Genomic DNA, 18,731 nt, shown 5'->3' with positions numbered 1-18,731 from the left:
TTCTTCAGTTTACTTTTGCTACTACCTGATTATTATACAAGGCATAAGAGAAGACCTCACATGGTGACAGAGAGACAGTCTTCAATAACCCCTTTAGTACAACAGAGTCCTTTTATTTTGTCCCTGATACCAAAAGATTATTTTATTCTGCTAATTTTCTTCACTGCTACTGTTGCACTTGGGTATTTCATTTAACACCAGAAGATTTTGTTCCACTGTGAGAGGTTCTAGCTTTAGGCTTCAAAATTTGTCACAAGTAATCAGGTCTCTGCTGATGGCACACCTAGGAACTTATTTTGCTAATGCATGACAATATTTTTCAAGGGAAATCATAGGAGTCAAGATTCAAAGAAGGACCTCTTGAAGTATAAGGGTTAAGTGTGATAATCCTTTCTCCACTGTTGCTGTGTCCTGAAATTTTATTTAGACTAACACCAGTTTTGTTCTTTTGAGAAAAATCCTAGTAGCATTTAGGAGGTTAACCTTGATTGTGACTGCAGAAGCAGATAACTATGCCCGTCGCACTGGGAGAGAAAGGGGTCCCACGTTTGACTGGTGACGTTTGCCAGTTGGTGTGGCAGGGTTCTTGTGAGCAGCAATCACTTGTGCCTTGGCCTTATTAATATTATGCAGTGGCACAGCCTTGGGGGCCTCATTTTCAGTTGGTTTCTGCTTAGGTGCAGAGGCTGCTTTCATAGGTTCCTCATGCTTAGGTGTCTCCTTCTTTGGCTCCTCATGCTTACTTGTAGGTGCCTCCTTCTTTGCCTCCTCATGTTTGGCCACCTTCTTTTTGTGCTCTTCATGCTTGGCTGATGCTACTGGTTTGTCTGTCTCTTTCTTGGTGGAGGCAAAAATCATATCCAGCATCTTATGACTCATCTCTGGGGCATCAATGGGAACCTAAATAGAGAGAGCATAATTAATTGTCTTTAAACATTCAAGAAGTATTTTAATACTGTATATGTGCACCCTGTTTCATTTTGCCAAAGAGTTATAGATATACTGGGTCAGTGTATTAGTCACTACCATCATGTTCATGTGTGGTATGGATGAAGAACTTGGATACTGGAAGACTTTTATTAAGGGTAGTGAAGCATATGAAAGGGTAGATGTATGCCAAAATAAGTAGCTTATTATCAGTGCTGAAATGGGACAGTTCCCATGGATACTCAGTGTACTGTACCTGTATGTATGGATGGGATTATAAAAGATATTAAAGCATGAATTGTAGCAAGAAGTTAGAGGATGGTGTTTGATGGTGAAGGGTGGAGTATTATAAATACGATGTATGCAAAAGATGCTGTGTTGCTTGCTGATAGTGAACAGGGTCTTTGCAGATTGGTGCAGAGTTTTATGAGTGCTTATGAGCTGTATTGTTTGAAAGTAAATATAGGTAAGATTAGAGAGATAGCTGTTGAGAGAAAAGGTGTCTCTCAGCATGATGTACTGTACTGGTAAATGAATAGACATAAATTGGTGAATGAACTGAAGTATTTCAGTACAATAATGGAAAAGATAGGTAGATATGTAATGGAAGTAGTAAGTAGAATGACTTAAGGAAGAAAGATGGCTGGCACTGTGAACTCAATAGTACAATATGGAGAACTGAGTATGAAAGTTACAAGAGATTGCATTAAGGTATGATATTGCCTAAATTTAGATGTGGGTGTGAGACTGGTGTGGCATGAGTGTGAGTAACACCAGTGGAAATGAAACTTACTTAAGGAATGTGTGCGATTTGTGCACAATGCATAGGATAAGAAACACAGTAGTTCCTAAAAGATGCAAAGAAGTAAGTCTTTTGATAAGTTAATAGACAGTATGACTAGGGGGTATGATCCTTTGGAGTGAGTGAATACTGTATAGTTATAGTGGTGAAATGGGTATCTGTGTGAGAATTTCAAAGTAAGAGGAAATGTGGTAGGCCAAGAAGTTTGATGGATATGGTAAATGAGAGTGTGAGAAAACATGAAAGTTAATTAAACTAAGGAAATGACAAGGGATCATGTCTTTTAACTGTAATTAATAGAATGACTATCTGACAGGTTTATGTGGAGTCCTTCTGTAGAGATGGCTACAGAAAAAATATACTTGTATATATTCAGTAGGTGGTTGTGTTTGTGAGGTAGAGTCAGCATTTCAAAGGCTTGATTTATGTGAACAATTGGTTCATTTCTCTAGGCATGCTGCTGATAGTCCTACCACTTTAATGTTTTCTCTTTCCTTGTTTCCAGATCTTAATCACCTCATCTTTAGGTGGAAATAAGGATAATGATGACAATGATGGTAATGTGGTCATTCTCATATTACCTACATCAAGATACAATGATCCAAGGCTAGCCTACCACAGGTTAGTGCATTCAAGGTTCATTAATCAACATACTTCCCTTGGTTGCAGTACACAGAAATACATTAAAAACTCTTTGAGATCAAACCCACTTATATGGCAGGGCCATCACTCCAACTTGGGTGGCCTAACCACTCACCAGATTTCTTAAGTTTAGAGCTAACAGCCATGTGTTTAATGCTTAAATCATGAGGGGAACGACAAGCCCTCATTTTCAATGATTTCTGAAGCACATAATGAAGACCAAGTGATTTTGGCTTCTCAGCATCATTGCTGACTGCACTCTGTTGTGTGAGATGCATGCAGATTAAATTAAATAATGACAGGCAGTCTATAAATGCCTCACATATTATGCATATCTTCCTTTTTGCAATTAAAGCTTTAAGCATACAACCATAAATCACAGGAGGTGAAACAAACCATGTGGCCAGAACGGAAGAGAGTGTAGACAGAAAGCTGGCCTGAGGTCTGAATAGTGGCAGCTTGTGCAGTGTAGGATGGGATGTAGATGGCATCTGTTCCTGCCGCTGTGAAGTTGGGTTTGTCTGGCCATTCCATATCTTCAATCCATTTGTAGGTTCCTAGGAGGAAAAGTTGAGAAAGGCTAATGGGGCATGATGGTAGTTAATTTGACATACTCCCCAGGTCATCAGATATCCATCCATCCATTCATCTACAGTAAATCATCTGATCTTTTCCCACCAGAAGCACTGGGTCTCAGGCCTAAGCAGTTCATTCCAGACACAGGAATTACAATGGTTTATTTATCATTCATTCCTTGTGTGATGAAGATGTTATTGTACACATAATTAAAAGGGTTAGTCATCCATGAATAGTGGGGAGAAATAAAGTCATTCATAAAGATCAAGACCATGCACAAAAATAGATATAAATTTTTCTTAGTTTCCTTTTCATGCTAGGTGTTTCACAGGAGAATTATATATTCTCATACATTACTTTGGAAGACAGAACAAGATTATTTAACTTAACATCCAGAATCCTGTAACTCTATCTATCTATCTATCTATTGCCAGACGCCTTAATCCCATACGGGGTGGCTACAAACAAATCACCTGCACGTCACCCGTCCCCCACCATTTCACTCCCCTGCTCCCAATTCACACCCCCCTCTCTCATATACTTCTCCACTCCATCCCTCCATCTCATCCTTGGCCTCCGCCTCCCTCTCTCCCCTTCCACCTCACTCACATACATTATCCTTGTCAGTCTCTCTCCACCCTCTCCACATGGTCAAACCACTTCAGTGTTTCTCCTAACACTTCCTATCACATCCATATCCACACCACAATGCTCCTTCACATCCTTATTTGTCAGTCTGTCTCTCCATGTGACTCCACAGGCTCCTCTCAAATAACATACACCACAGAATATAGTCATTTAACATTAATTGGAACAGAAATCTAGAATTGTTCAAACCATGAGAGGACAAACTAACTACAGTAGGTTTCATTTTCATGTTGATTACTTCACTAAACTAATGTCTTTTCCTTCATTACTCCAGAAAATAAAATACAGGTAGGAATATTTGGCTGTACCCATTAAATCTGGTGATATCGTTAGTTTAGTTTCTTTGTTATAGTTCCACATGGTTTTATTTAACTTAGGGAACACTAATCTTATTAAAAGGATTAACACTTTCATGTTCCTCTGTTTGCTGCCAACGTGGTTTCATGTGAAAGTTGACAACTGGCTTGAGTTGCCATTATTACTATTTTTCATTTCGATGTGACGAAGCATAAAAAGAAAGTACAATACAGTATTGTAAAAGCATTGTGAATGTTATATGGCATCCAAAGAGTGGAAAATTGATAGTGAAGGCTATTTCTCCTTCCTCAAGTTTCCAAAGTTTCTTCTATCTATTTATCTATTTATAGCCAGATGCCGTAATCACATAATGGGGGTCACTTGTTTTTGAGTTAATGGTTTTACGGAGAGGGGCATTAACCCTCCAGCAACCCACTTGATGACATGTAGGGAGCGCATGTGGTTTGGTTATATGGTTACCAACCAGCGTTGTAAATGGTTTTTTGGCTTACAGAAACCATTAGGCTGGTCACTCAGTGTAATGCCACCTGAAAAGGAAACAGGAGTAATAAAAATTGACAGGAAATATGAGGGAAATAGGAAGAGAGGAGGGCAAACACATAAAACATAATGATAAAGATAAAGGAAGAAGTAGGCAGCACTACATCGAGTGGATGATGGTCGCCACTACCTGTCTCTTCAAAACTGAATAAATCATCTGAAAGTAGCAAGAATATAAGAAAAAATCTATGGAGTGAAGTGAATAACGATCCTTGTCTCCATGCGCCAGGTAAACAGGCAACCCTCCAACACCCAACCAAAGTGAACTTACCAGGGGTGTCACAGATGAGGTCAAGGTCACCGGTGAAGACAACCACGTGTAAGTCTGTCTCAGTCAACAGCTGCACCACTGTCAATTTAAAAATTCATCCTTATTATACAGTTGCCAATATTGGCTGCACTTAGAATAAGATACAGTAAAATGTAACTTATTTAGCTAGTTATAATGCTACATTATGATTTAATATGCTGCTGACTGAAGAACTTTTGAAAAATAAGAATGTGGTGTCAGGAGGAATGCAGTAATGAATTTACGTCTGTTGGTACCTTAAGAGAAGTTCAGCAAGACTTTTTATTATACAGTGAACCAACACACACACACACACACACACACTTATATATATATATATATATATATATATATATATATATATATATATATATAGATAGATAGATAGATAGATAGATAGATAGATAGATATGAATTACTAGTCCTGCGTGGAATTATGCAAGCAGTCCTCTCTGTGTATCAGGATTATTATCCAAAATATCACATCTTAAATTTGGGGAAATGAGCACTCATCTTTATTTGTGGCAATGGAGCTATGCAATTTTGTTGTAATTTAGAGTGTCTCATGCAAAAGAAAAAAAAGTTTAAAGAAACAGACTGTAACAAGGACATGCCAAACACAAAAATGCATAAATTGATAACAGGTTTCCTAAAGTCCCTAGTATGCGTATCAAGCTCATGATCATCCTAGCTATTGTATGCACTCAGTCCTAAGCCATTTTCTGCTCAGCTTCTAATCCTGTCTCTGGATGGAAGGAAGCCATAGACAGGGTATTATATCAAATGAAGACCCATTGTTAGGCATTAAGGAAGCATTCCAAAGCCTTTGTTGACCATACAAGGAACAGTTTGTATATTATATTGTTACTCAGTATAGAAAAGTTTCATTCTGAATCCTTGTAGGGAACTTCCTTTCAACCAAAAAAATGGGGGGGGGGATAGGAGGTGATTAGAAACTGTGACTCATGTCTGTACACAAAATTTAAACTTACCTGAGTCAACAACAGGTTTCATGAAATCCCCAGCGAGCGCATCGAACACCTGGCCGCCCTGGCTGTCCCACACAACTTCGGGAGGGATGTTCCAGTGCTCAGCCTGGGCGCCGTTCATGAAGTCTCCCAGCTCGTCACGGGTTTCGTGGAGGCTTCGGACACGACGTTCATACAGTCCACCTGAGAACACCCAGGATTAAACCAGGTTAGTACTTAGAGATACTGTTTGTGGTAGGTGGGGGTGCTCACCGTCCACTCACTTGGTGTAGTACTGCTCTTAGGTGTCTGCCCTTTCCTCTCCTCCACCCTTCTTTCCTTCCATCCTCTTCTGTCGTTCTTTCATTCATTCTTTCCTCGTTTTTCTGCTTACGGGTGACTTTACACTCTTTCTGTCTTTCTTTCCTTCATTCTTTCCTCTCCATTCTCCCTGTGGGTGCCTCTACATTGAGTGACAAGCCAAATGGTTTCCTGTATGCCAGGAAACCATTTACTACGCTGGGTGGTAACCATATAATCAAATTTTGGCACCTGGTGGTTTAGCGAGTAAGTACGGCGCTCCAATCAGATTGAGCCGATGAAGGTTTATATCCAAGGGATGGTTGGGGTATATTGCTCATATAATGCCACTCAGGGATGAATGGAACTGGTCACTCTCATCTTTAATGTCAGGACCAACTTGCCTAGCCCCGGGCTCCTACACTTCTCATGGGGCAACGTAGGATTGAATGATCGACGGATGGATGGATATAATAATTTAGGATTGGGTTTAACCAGTTCAGTGAGATGACATCTTATGTTCTTTATGGTTGCACTCCATTTGAAGCCTGAGCACGCAGCATTAAGTAAGTGAGTGTGTAAGAATGGGAGGCACGGAAATTTAAGTTAGGGAACTGACAAAGGACTGAGTTGATTGGATGCATTATATACAGAGAAGCACATAACAGAGGTTTACCATCCCTATGTTAACTTGATAATCAGTTAATTGACTATGAATCTGAAACACATGTGTTAGAAAAATACCCCCCCAAATTTGTGCAGATAAATAAACCAGCAAAGTGGAGCCAGGATTCCGGGATCTTGATGATGTGTAAATCATTTGGTGGCATGTTTCACTGGGCATCCTGTTGATAGTTCTCCTCCTTCATACTGTTTCATTTTGTGATTAAAACTATACGTACCAAGAGTACACTGGAAAGGTATGTCACTGAATTGAGTAAGTAAAAGGAAAAAAGTACATAAACAAAAAAAATAGCGAAAACTAACGGACTTGAGGAGACATGTAGGAGAGATCACGAGTGTGAGCTTCAGATTTTGTCTTCTTGCCATAGATGTCATTGGGTGCCAGTACATTGTAGAAGTTGACATTATGTGCCTGAATCATGACCACCACCTCTGTCGTGCCCCACAGGTCAGTTGCTTGCTCCCATTGCCCGGCATCCACAGCTGCCTGGGTGTCTGCAGCTGCAGCATCAATTCTCTGCATCCCCTCTTTGTTCACAAAGCCCTAGAGATGGACAGATGAGAGTACAGTATATGGTAAGTCTTCATTATAAAAGCCCCTCTTTGTGATGAAGTTCTAAAGATGATTGAAGGGTAAAGTAAGTCCTCATTATATCACCTTAAACTCGTTTTGGGCAAAGTCCTGAAGATGGATGTAAGAGAGTACAGTGAATCCTCATGGTAAGTCACTTTGTTTTAAGTTCTGCTTTGCTATTAAATCCAATGTACAGGTATATTACATAAAAAGGACAGTTATAGTCATCATGCTATATTTATTGGCATTAAAATAAACTAGTGCCCAGTCTATGAAAATGTTATATATTTGTACCATGCCCAGAGGAGGCTTTCCAGACCACTCTGGTTAGGAAGGAAAAGTCTCATGGGTGCTATTTCACACCATCACCTAGACACTTAGAGAATGAATCTCTGTGCTTGATAACTCTTTCTCATTCGTGAAACTCCCATGTGCAACTTACGCATCATTTTTATACAGCATCCTTCTCAAGGGATGACTAACCAACTACACATTCTCATCGGACTTGTGTCGTTTTGTTTATTTATTTATTTTTTTTATTTTTTTTTTTATGAGGATGGAGGTAAAAAAGTCACTGCATGACAGTATTGTGATACCAACTCTAAGTTATGGAAGTGAAGCTTGGACCTTGTTGGAAGGACACAAGTCAAGAGTGAGAGCAGTGGAAATGAGTTACTTGAGAGGAGCATGTGGAGTTACATGGAGAGACAGACTGACAAATGAGGAAGTGAAGGAGCATTGTTGCGTGGATGTGGATGTGATAGAAAGCGTTATTAGAAATAAATTGAGGTGGTTTGGTCATGTGGAGAGGATGGAGGAGAAGAGACTAATGAGGAGAATGTATGTGAGTGAGGTGGAGGGGGGGAGAGGGAGGGGGAGGAGAAGGATGAGATGGAGGGATGTAGTGGAGAGGTTTATAAGAGAGTGGAGTATGAGTTGGGTGCAGGGCAGTGAAATGGCAGGGAACCGGGTGACATGGAGGCTATTTGTGTGTGGCCACCCCTCACAGGGTTAAGGAATCTGGCAATAGGTAGACAGATAGACAGATATTATTTTTATGGTGTTTCATGATAGTTGCTGCCATACATTCCTTATGGTTGCTCTGTTCTTCCCAGTCATCCACATGAATGTCATATGGCTTTTGTGATGAGTAAAAGTGTGTGTGTGTGTGTGTGTGTGTGTGTGTGTGTGTGTGTGTGTGTGTGTGTGTGGTTTGGTGGATGCATGAAGGTGTGTGAAGGTAGATGGTGGTGTGAGAAGGTGGGTGGATGAAGGTGTACGTTGGTGAGTGGATGGATGGATGAAGGTGTGAGGGTGGATAGATGAAGATGGATGTGTTGGTGAATGAATGAATGTTTTGTAGGTGGATGGATAGATGGATAGATGAAAGTGTGTGTAGGTCGATGGGTGGATAGATGAAAGTATGTGTAAGTGGATGAGTGGCTATGCAGTTGGATGGATGGATGGATGAATGGCTCAGGGTGTGAATAGATAGATGGATGGATAAAGGTCTATATAGGTGTATGGATGGATGAAGGTGTGTATAGGTTGATGGATGGAAAAATTAGGGTATGTGTAGGTGGATGGACGGTTTGATGAAGGTGTGTGTAATTGATGGATGGAAGAATGTGTTTGTAGGTGGATGAATGAATGAAGGTGTTTGTAAGTGGCCGGATGGATGAAGATGTATGCATGAAGCTGAATGGATAGATAGTCAGATTAAGGTGTGTGTAAATGGACAGATGCATAGAAAGATGGATGGATGGAAGCGACGGTGGTGGAGTGGACAGAGTGGTGGGCAGAGGACTGTGTGGTCATCGGTGCGATCCTGGATTTAATTCAATATCACCGTGTATATTGTTCTTCAGAATGGCCTTACCAACACATCCTAAAAACACTCCTAGTAACCAAGGTTTGTACTCCAAGTGGCTTTGGGGATTTCAAAACACCTGTTCCTTAGCGATTTAATTTGCACATAACGCCTCAGAACTCTTTTGTGCATTAGTGATACAAACTGTGTCGATATTACAGTCATATAAATGACATAGAAGGGAATATTTAAGAGGCAAAATGTACTATAAATCACTAAGGAAGAGGGTCTTGAAATTATATTACTAGCACAGAAGAGACTATTAAGGGGTAAAATGCAAAATAAATCGCCAAGGAAGAGGTGCTAAGAAGCCACCTGTGCCACTTACAATGCGTGATATTCCTAGCTTTTAATGGCTGTCCAGGTGTCTAGATGATGTTTGTGATCAAAATTCCCTTAAAGAATCTTGGATAATCTGCACGATAAGCAGGTGCCCATATCCATTGCAGTTTATAGTTATCAGAAATGTTTTGTTTTCGTCTTTTTTTTTTTCACTTGTAAATAGTTTCCTGGTGTACAGGAAACCATTTGGTTTGTCACTCAGTGTACAGTCACCCACAGGCAGAAGGAAGAGGAAAGAATGAAGGAAAGAAAAACAGAAGAGGGAGTGTAAAGTCACCAGTAGGCAGAAGGACGAGGAAAGAATGAAGGAAAGAAGACGTTTACCCTAGTGCTGTATGAGTTAAACCAGAAGCAAGGAATCATTTTATGCTCTGCCACTTGCCAAAAACAGAAACGAGGAATCATTGTATGCTCTCCGACTTACCAAAAACAGAAGCAAGGAATCATTATATGTCCTGCGACTTACCATCTGATACAGGAACATGCCCCAGGTGTTGACAGAATCCATAGGGCTGATCCAGGAGTCTCCCAAGCCCACACCGCGGAAATCACTCACAATCTCGCCGTTCTTGATGGCCTGGTGTAACATGGGATAATGTGTTAGTTAGAGGGGTAGATAGATACATACCGGTAGATATACAGTATAGATACACAGGTATTCAGATAGGCGAACGAAAGAGAGAGAGAGAGAGAGAGGGGGGGGGACAGTTCTTCTACCCCTTTCATAGTTATTCTCTTATCACCAGACAGTTTTTATTTAACCTGAAGAAGCTCTGTCGAACGGACTGGCATCATCCTCCATTACACCTTGACCACAATGAATTATATTCTCTTATTCTTGCTACCCCGGATGATTTAATTCCGCTCCGGAAGGCCCTCTCGCAGTGTAGGGATTAAGAAAAGCACAGTCCTCCTCCTTCCCCCCCCTCCTCCTCCTCCTCCTCCTCCTCCTCCTCCTCCTCCTCCTCCTACTACTACTACTACTACTACTATCATTATTATTATTATTATTATTATTATTACTACTATTATTATTATTATTATTACTATTATTATTATTATTATTATTATTATTGTAGTTGTTGTTGTTGTTGTTATTATTATTATTAGATTTTGAACACCACAAAGGAGGACAGTTCAACGATTTGTAAGACATTAATGTTCAGAGATGTTGTGGTATATGAGAAATTAGTATAAGCAAGTGGCACTTTATTCGAAATCAGAAGTACTGTATTTCCAAAAACTAATCATCAAGCAAATTATTTTAACCTAGCCTACCGTGAAGTATTTTTATTTTGTTCTGTTCTTCCTTTCTACAGTAGAGTTTATTCATCCTTGGAGATTCATTCTAAACTGAAAGAGTTAGAACAAGTATTCGTTAAAAAAAAGTTACTAGTATCCAGATATAGCCGTATCACATTCCCACCTGATCGAAAACCAAGGCGAAATCAAGGCCCGTATTCTCATCGGTTAAAGAAGCTCTCTAACATCTTTTCTTTAGCGATCCATTTTGCTTATTACACCTTACTTACCTCTTCTGTGTTATGTACTGTAAGTTCCTCTAATATCGCCTAAGTTTATATACATAGCGTACAACAGGATATTCACCAGCCACATCTAAAAACAAATGGCTAAGGAAAAGATGTCGGGGAGCCTCTTTACCTGACGAGAATACGAACAGTCATTTGCAGCAATATGCCAGGAAGGAGATCTATGTTTTTGCGTGTATAAAAACAAGCAAAAAAAATAAAATACACACGAATATTTTAGGTACACCCGTATCCTATTCCCACCTGATCGAAAGCCAGAGCGAAGTCGACGGTCATTTTACCACCGTAGGACTCTGCGAACACATAGAAGGGCATGGACTGCATCTCAGGGTACTGGGTAAACGCGTCCTTCACCAGGGTCACGAGGTCACTGGCGATCATGGCGTTGTCTGTGGTGAGGGCAGAGTAGTCTTCCACGTAGCTGTACCCGGTTCCCACGGGATTGTCCACGAACATGACATTGGCCTTCTTGGTCTGTGGGTGGTGGAAGGGAGAAAGTTAAAAGGGAAAGCTTCTTGGTCTGTGGGTGATGGATAGGACTGAGTTGGTAGGGAAAACTAGGTGGTCTGAGGGTGATGGAAAGAGCTGAGTTGGTAGGGAAAACTTGGTGGTCTGAGGGTGATGGAAAGGAAGGAGTTGATAGGGAAAACTTGGTGGTCTGAGGGTGGTGGAAAGGAAGGAGTTGGTAGGGAAAACTTGGTGGTCTGAGGGTGATGGAAAGGAAGGAGTTGGTAGGGAAAGCTTGGTGGTCTGAGGGTGATGGAAAGGAAGGAGTTGGTAGGGAAAACTTGTTGGTCTGTGGGTGGTGGAAGGGAAGGAGTTGGTAGGGAAAACTTGTTGGTCTGTGGGTGGTGGAAAGGAAGGAGTTGGTAGGGAAAACTTGTTGGTCTGTGGGTGGTGGAAGGGAAGGAGTTGGTAGGGAAAACTTGTTGGTCTGTGGGTGGTGGAAAGGAAGGAGTTGGTAGGGAAAACTTGGTGGTCTGTGGGTGGTGGAAGGGAAGGAGTTGGTAGGGAAAACTTGTTGGTCTGTGGGTGGTGGAAAGGAAGGAGTTGGTAGGGAAAACTTGGTGGTCTGTGGGTGGTGGAAAGGAAGGAGTTGGTAGGGAAAACTTGGTGGTCTGTGGGTGGTGGAAGGGAAGGAGTTTGTAGGAAAACTTCTTGGTCCGTGGATGTTGGAAAAGACTGAGTTGGTTGGGAAACTTGGTCTGTGGACAGTGGAAAGTAAGGAATTTATTGGGAAAGATTGTATATATACTGTACTAGATACTTAGATGTATCTCTCTCTCTCTCTCTCTCTCTCTCTCTCTCATCATCATCATCATCATCATCACCATCATCATCATCATCATCATCAACATCAACCCACCCATGCATACTCCCTCGCGTTGCCATTGATGTCATAGGGTCCCAGCTCCATGAAGTTGCCATAGCCGACTCCAGACGCGCCCGGTCCACCCTGGAGCCACAATATGAGGGGGAAGGTGGAGTGGTCCCCTTCCTGGTCCACGTGGTACATGACCCAGAACATGTGGGCGCCGGGACGAACCTCAACAAACCCGAAATCTTCATCTAACTGCGCTTTGCCTGTGCCTGGTAGCGAATATATTAAATAAGTTGAGAAGGCCTGTATTCTAAATCCCATTGGAGGCCTCGTAGCACCCATTCCTTGGCGATTTATTGTACCTACTACATCTTAACCCGAAAGCTTCATCTAACTGCGCTTTACCTGTGCCTGTTAGAGAATATTGATGGTCTAGGCTAACTTGAGGAGGCCTGTATTCTGAGTCCCATAGGAGGCCTGTTCCTTGGCGATTTATTGTTCATTTTGCAGTTGACGTTCTCCTGTGGTTTATATATAGGAGACATCGTAACACCTGTTCCTAAGCGATTTAGTTTGCATATCAAACCTTCACATTCTCTTGTGTCTTATTCATATCATTTTAAAATGGATATAGTTTGGATGAGTAGCATGCAAGACGATACTGAGGTGTGATGTGCAGGACAAACCGCCAAGGAAACGGCGTTTCGAAATTCCTGAGGCGACTGAGAATATGGTCATAAGTTGTGAGCTTGCCAGAGAAAAAAGGTGTGGCGTTAGCTGAGATTAAAACTTAACCTTTGTAGTGGTTATCACCCAACACAGTAAATGGTTTCGTTGACTACAAGAAACTAATTGGTTTGCCACTCATTGTAGTGTTACCTGAAGGTAGCATTACATCAAAAGAGAGGATGGAAATTGGTCATACAGTACAGTACTTCAGAACTCCTCGTTTAGTGTTTCAGAGTGTATATACAAATGAACAATGATAATGAAGGGTGTCCAGAAATATGGTTGACTGCATTTTCGGAATATATATATATATATATATATATATATATATATATATATATATATATATATATATATATATATATGATGGACAGATCCGCAGCGAGGTGGATATGTAGATAGATAGGTAGATAAATAGACAGATAGATATTTGTGGCAGTACTTGTCATTTCATCATGAAGATGCATTTGCGCTATCACAACATATCATTCGAGAGATACGGTACTGTGTCCTCTTAACCTGAGTCATGTTTATCTTCGTATCACAGATCAACAACTCAGAAGGACCCGTCAATCACCAGGCTTGACCTTCACATAGTTCGCTATATCTATACCTCTCTCTTACGTAATTAACTACTTCATACCGATGCCGGGCTTATTTTATAAATACATCAGACGATGTTGACCCCTAATACATCAGACGATATTGATCCCTAAATTCTGACGACGTATTTATTCGTTACTTTTTACGAACCAAAGTCGGAATCAGAATAGAGTAAAAATTCATCCCTAAAATCCTATGACGCATTTTTCCATCGTGTTTTTAATTAGACGGCAAAAACTTAAATGTCAAAATACAGTAAATTTAATCTCTCAGATCTGATAATGCATTTCTCCTGTTTTTCTTCTCGTTATCTCCAGACAAAAAAAAAAAAGAAAAAAAAAAACACGTACTAACGAAATTAATCAAGCAAATCTAACCCCAGTTCAAAAAGTCCCTCTTAAGCAAAATAAAATCGTCTAGAGATGGCAAGAATGAAATGCAATACACGTCACTGGATCAAAGGAGTTTATGTGGGAAAAAAGAAAATTTTAATTATGATGCTTTGCTGTTATAGAGAAGTGTGTATTGTAACTTTTTAAATACTACCACAGAACATTATTATTATTGTTGTTGTTGTTATTATTATTATTATTATTATTATTATTATTATTATTATTATTATCATCATCATCATCATCCATCCATCCATCCATCCATCCATCCACCATCATCCAATCCTGTCGCCCCATGAGGAGCGTATGAGCCCGGGGCTAGGCAAGTTGGTCCTGACATTTAAGATGAGATTGACAAGCCTCACTCATCCCTGAGTGGCATTATTATTATTATTATTATTATTATTATTATTATTGTTGTTGTTGTTGTTGTTGTTGTTGTTGTTGTTGTTATAATTATGAAATGAAAAAAGTGTTTAAATGTCGTTCACTTAGAGTGGATGTAAAGAGAAGGCTGTATGAGGATGTTGTGGTACCGACTGCGTTATATGGGGCTGAAACATGGAATATGGGTGTAGCAGAGAGGAAAAGTTTGAATGTAATGGAGATGAGGTGTCTGAGGAGTATGTGTGGAGTGACGTGTATGAATCGAGTGAGAAATGGTGAAGTGCGAAGGAGAACTGAAGTTGTTCGGAAGATGACTGATCGAGTTTAGTGGAGGGTGTTGCGATGGTTTGGGCATATGGAGAGAATGGATAATGAGCGATTGGTGAAAAAGTTAACTAGATCTGATGTGAGAGGTGTAAGGCTGAGAGGAAGAGCACGAGTAGGATGGATGGACAGTGTGAAGAGAGCGTTGGATGCAAGAGGGATGTCTGTTGAGCAAGGAAGAGTTTCTGTGCGTGACAGAAATAAATGGAGAGAAATTGTGAATGATTAAATGATGACGCAGCCCTGAGGGGATATTCTCCCGCATTTGGTCTGATCAGATGATCAGGTCAGGTGTGGGTAAGGGGATGGGTTTATTATGATGTGGCAGTGGTAAACCAGCTCTGCTGTTGGGTCCTGCTGCGGATGTCACTGATTGCACTGCGCAGTTGACCCTCGTGCTGTTTGGTGCAGTGAGGATCTGTCCCTTCTCCCCTTTGGGGCTAAGATGCAAATGAATGTGTTTGAGAGGAGGAGTAAATTGGGAGTGTGTCGTCCTGTCTCGGCTACCTGCCTTTCCTTGGGGGAAGCAGCCTAGGTATATAGATAGACAGACAGATTATTACTGCTACTACTACTTCTACTACTACTATTTTACTAGGTGTTTCTCCTATCATATCAGTGTAAATGTTAAGATTCTCTCTCTCTCTCTCTATCTCTCTCCCCGTCCAAGGGTGGGATAAGAGGTATGGATGATGACGATAACGAATGGCTTCAGAAGGTCTCTAAGCTGAAGAAAATCATTAGGCAGTAATAAGAATATGGCAGGGCATATAAAGGTCTTCCTCGTAATGAAAGGGTGAAGGGAAATATTTAAAACTCCTTCAGTGCGAGTTGTTTTTCTTAATCTTGATAAAACAGTCTGGGTGGATGAAGAATAGGTTAGAAAATAAATATCGTAATGAAGAGGTTAATAAAGCGTACATAATTATGTCCCTTTACTACTAGGTGTTACAAGTTTAATAAAATCGTCTGGTGGTAGTAAATATAAAACCAGTAAAACACGTCATCTATCGCATTTCACGAAAAAAAAAAAAAAAAAGTATGGTGGAGGGCAAAAAGGTGGCGCGGTGTTTGGAACGGGTTGGGATGATGATGGTGGTGGGGCTGGGGAGGGGTAGTACACTAATTTTTTTTTTTTTTTCTAGGTGCACAGAGTATGATGTAAGCTTGAATTCAGTGTTTTCCACGCAGAAGTACAGGAAGAGAGTATGGATTTGCTTTTGTCATATACCTTATGTTTATCGAAACAAATAAAAACTTCAGTTAACTCTTAGGGACGTAACTCATGTGCGTGGCAAGTCCATCACTCAGACTAGGGAGTTCGAACCAAACGACTAATATTGCTAACCATTATTTAATGTCCAAACTTCAGTCTGTCATAGTCTCAGTTCTGCAAATGTCATGCGTCCCCTCGGCAGTCTTTGTCGCTCTCTGGATGAAGGAGTTAGTCCGCGAAATTTCATACAGCTTATAATTGGTTCGTGTTGACAAATGAATGCGAATATGTGGGAGGAAAAAAGGAAAGAGCTTAATGTCTAAATTTCTAAAATGTTTTGCGATACACAGAGCTAAGAATGGACTCTGAGTAGCCTAAAACAGAGAAATAAAGAACTTCAGCTCTTTCTTGTTTTTTTCTCCCAGTTATTCATAATTTTTTACAGCTTAAATATTGGCATTTGGAGTCGTCACATATCACGCCAGTTATTACCAAGCCTTTTATTTCAAGCACTTAATTTAGTCTTACCCGGGGCGGCAGAAGCCAGGGCGAGGATGGAGAGCAGCAGCAGCACCTTCATGGTAGCGATGGCAGGGTCTGAGGCACTGTGACACCACTCTGACACCACCACCAACCCGCCACCTTGGCACACCACTATCTCTATTATCTTTCACTCGATCTCCACCACCAGCTCACCCACACACTGCCTCATGGGGGTCGTCTTTATGAATTTTTAGCTCAAGTTGCGTGTCAGATTGATTGTATGTGCTTAACTCCTGTCAGGTAACTAATTTTTACGTCTTACTTTCGCCATCTCCTTACGATTTTATTTACCGTAGGATAATCTTCTTTATCCGTAGGGGTTAGCTGAAGCCTCCATTAACCTCCTACACTAAAGGCGCTTCCTCTGAGCTGAATAGAATCGTCTGCAAATAGTAAGGGCAACATGGAAAAAACACATCCTGGGAGTAAAGGGGTTATTCATCATTCATACAGACACCAGACCCTTCGCAGCCAAATGAGAGTAAATATTAATGTTACAATTAAGGAAAAGATAGTAAAGTGAAAATTATGACAAATAATATCAGTGAAAAAAACAAACAGATGCGTCCCCTGGCTATCTCCATTATCTCTCCCTCTATCTTTCGCCCGCTAACGGTCAAGGAGATGGCCAGTCAGCTGGAATCTCTACCTCTTGACAATTTTAACCTCCAGATAAATTCGTGATCGTTGGGTTTTCCCGGAGATATCAAAGTGTAATTGTCTGTTTTGTCCAGACCCTTTCAGCCCCATGGTGTATTTTGAGGGTTTTATTTATCCTGCCACCATTCGATTTAATTCCATTTAGGAGAGACACTAAGAACTGGAGTGGTTAGACACTGCCATTGACATTCCTTTCACCACAAGAGATCGCCCCTGATGTGGATAAAATTGTCCGGAGATATCAAGAACAATCTAAAACACACATAATTGGAGTGAAGGCCTGAAACTATTGAATCTACAGGATTAAGTCATCTCTGGACTTATGTTACACCAGGATACTGTATACCGAGCAGTACATCAGCGGCTTTTCACACGTAAGACGCGACTCTAAATTAGATCGCCAAGCCACCTCGAGTTGGTGTTTGCTAGGTTCTTTTTTTTCTTCTTCTTCTCCTTTTTTCTAAACTTTTCCCTTGTTGTTCAGTATCGTCTGCACTCAGGGGTCTGTAGCCTATTGTTGACACAGTGGACACCTATTCAAGTTAGACAACCTTTGTGTCATTTGATCACTTACTTCACAGTTAATGGATGTCTTTACAGTAAATGTCCCCAAGAAACAAATTTTACACAAGAGCTCTCGCTGAATAATGTGAGAAGTGGAGGCACCCTGCATCCACTCACTTGATGTAGTGCTGTCTTCGGGTACATGGTGAGAAGCCAAATAATTTCTTTAATAAAGGAATCCATTTAGTACCATATGGACTCATGGTGGTTTTGTGAATGAAGGTGCTCCAGCCGGAAGTAGCTCAGAAGGTTTACATAGGAGAGGTAGTTGGGACTGATTTGCTCACTGCTACGCATGGATAACTGGTCTGAAGAGCAAATATCTGAACTGAGTATCCTAGCTCCGGGTCCCTACGCTCCTGGTGGGACAAAAAAGTATTGGATGATAGGTAGATAAATTGATAAATAGATAGACAGAATAATGTGTAGCCATAAATTCATTGCGGATTCACAACACTGCATTTTTTTCGTGTGTGTGTGTGTGAACCCTCAGTGTGACCGAATACAAAACACTCACATTTAGAAAGGTTTTGTTATGGGATATTATATTTACGCTACTCTTTACCCACACCACCAAGAATATTTTTTCCTGGCTATTTCATTCAGCTCAGGAGAATCTTTCTGAACTGGAGGGAATAAATACAGCCTTCAGTAGTTCCTTCACTAATTACAGTCGTCTGGCAGCTACGAGAATCATATATAAAAATAACTTAAAATTTAATCCAGTCGTGCTGCTGTGACTCCCTCTTGTGAAAAAAGAAAAAAAAAAAAGCCTCTCGTTGGCTGGAATAAAACGCAGTACTCGTTTTACATTAACATGGCCGAAAATTGTCATCTCTCCGCATTGAGTGATGCGTTGTACAGTAGCAATGGATTAACGCTAGAATATGATGCCACGAAGAAGTGTTGTGGAAATGATGGAAAGCCACAGTATTCTCTTTTTCTGCCACTAAGGCACGTGA

General features: G+C 40.7%; 1 protein-coding gene across 1 annotated transcript; it reads right to left on the bottom strand.

Annotated features, from left to right (window-relative positions):
- Positions 1-510: 510 nt before the first annotated feature.
- Positions 511-16,585, bottom strand: LOC145401082 (retinoid-inducible serine carboxypeptidase-like). The gene is made up of 9 exons (XM_080273454.1): positions 16,531-16,585; positions 12,397-12,614; positions 11,274-11,504; positions 9,947-10,057; positions 6,998-7,238; positions 5,735-5,914; positions 4,725-4,802; positions 2,768-2,928; positions 511-900 (listed from the first exon to the last, which is right to left on the bottom strand). Exons 1-9 carry the CDS (start codon positions 16,580-16,582, stop codon positions 511-513), a joined length of 1,662 nt encoding a protein of 553 aa, XP_080129580.1. The 5' UTR covers positions 16,583-16,585.
- Between the last annotated feature and the right edge of the window lie 2,146 nt (positions 16,586-18,731).

Source organism: Coenobita brevimanus, chromosome 54 (genome assembly GCF_032717465.1).
Source record: "Coenobita brevimanus isolate Jiangsu-jjx chromosome 54, ASM3271746v2, whole genome shotgun sequence".
In the NCBI taxonomy this organism is placed as follows: domain Eukaryota; kingdom Metazoa; phylum Arthropoda; class Malacostraca; order Decapoda; family Coenobitidae; genus Coenobita; species Coenobita brevimanus.
The sequence above is the reverse complement of the archived record's forward strand: the minus strand, read 5'-3'. Positions and strand labels throughout refer to the sequence as shown.

Excerpts from the sequence above, each read along its gene's own strand:
- LOC145401082 (XM_080273454.1), bottom strand. The coding sequence starts at position 16,582 with ATGAAGGTGCTGCTGCTGCTCTCCATCCTCGCCCTGGCTTCTGCCGCC. Across the intron at positions 7,239-9,946 it reads GCATGTTCCTGTATCAGATG|GGCTTTGTGAACAAAGAGGG; the intron begins GTAAGTCGCAGG and ends GTCCATCTCTAG. Across the intron at positions 4,803-5,734 it reads GAAACCTGTTGTTGACTCAG|TGGTGCAGCTGTTGACTGAG; the intron begins GTAAGTTTAAAT and ends TTAAATTGACAG.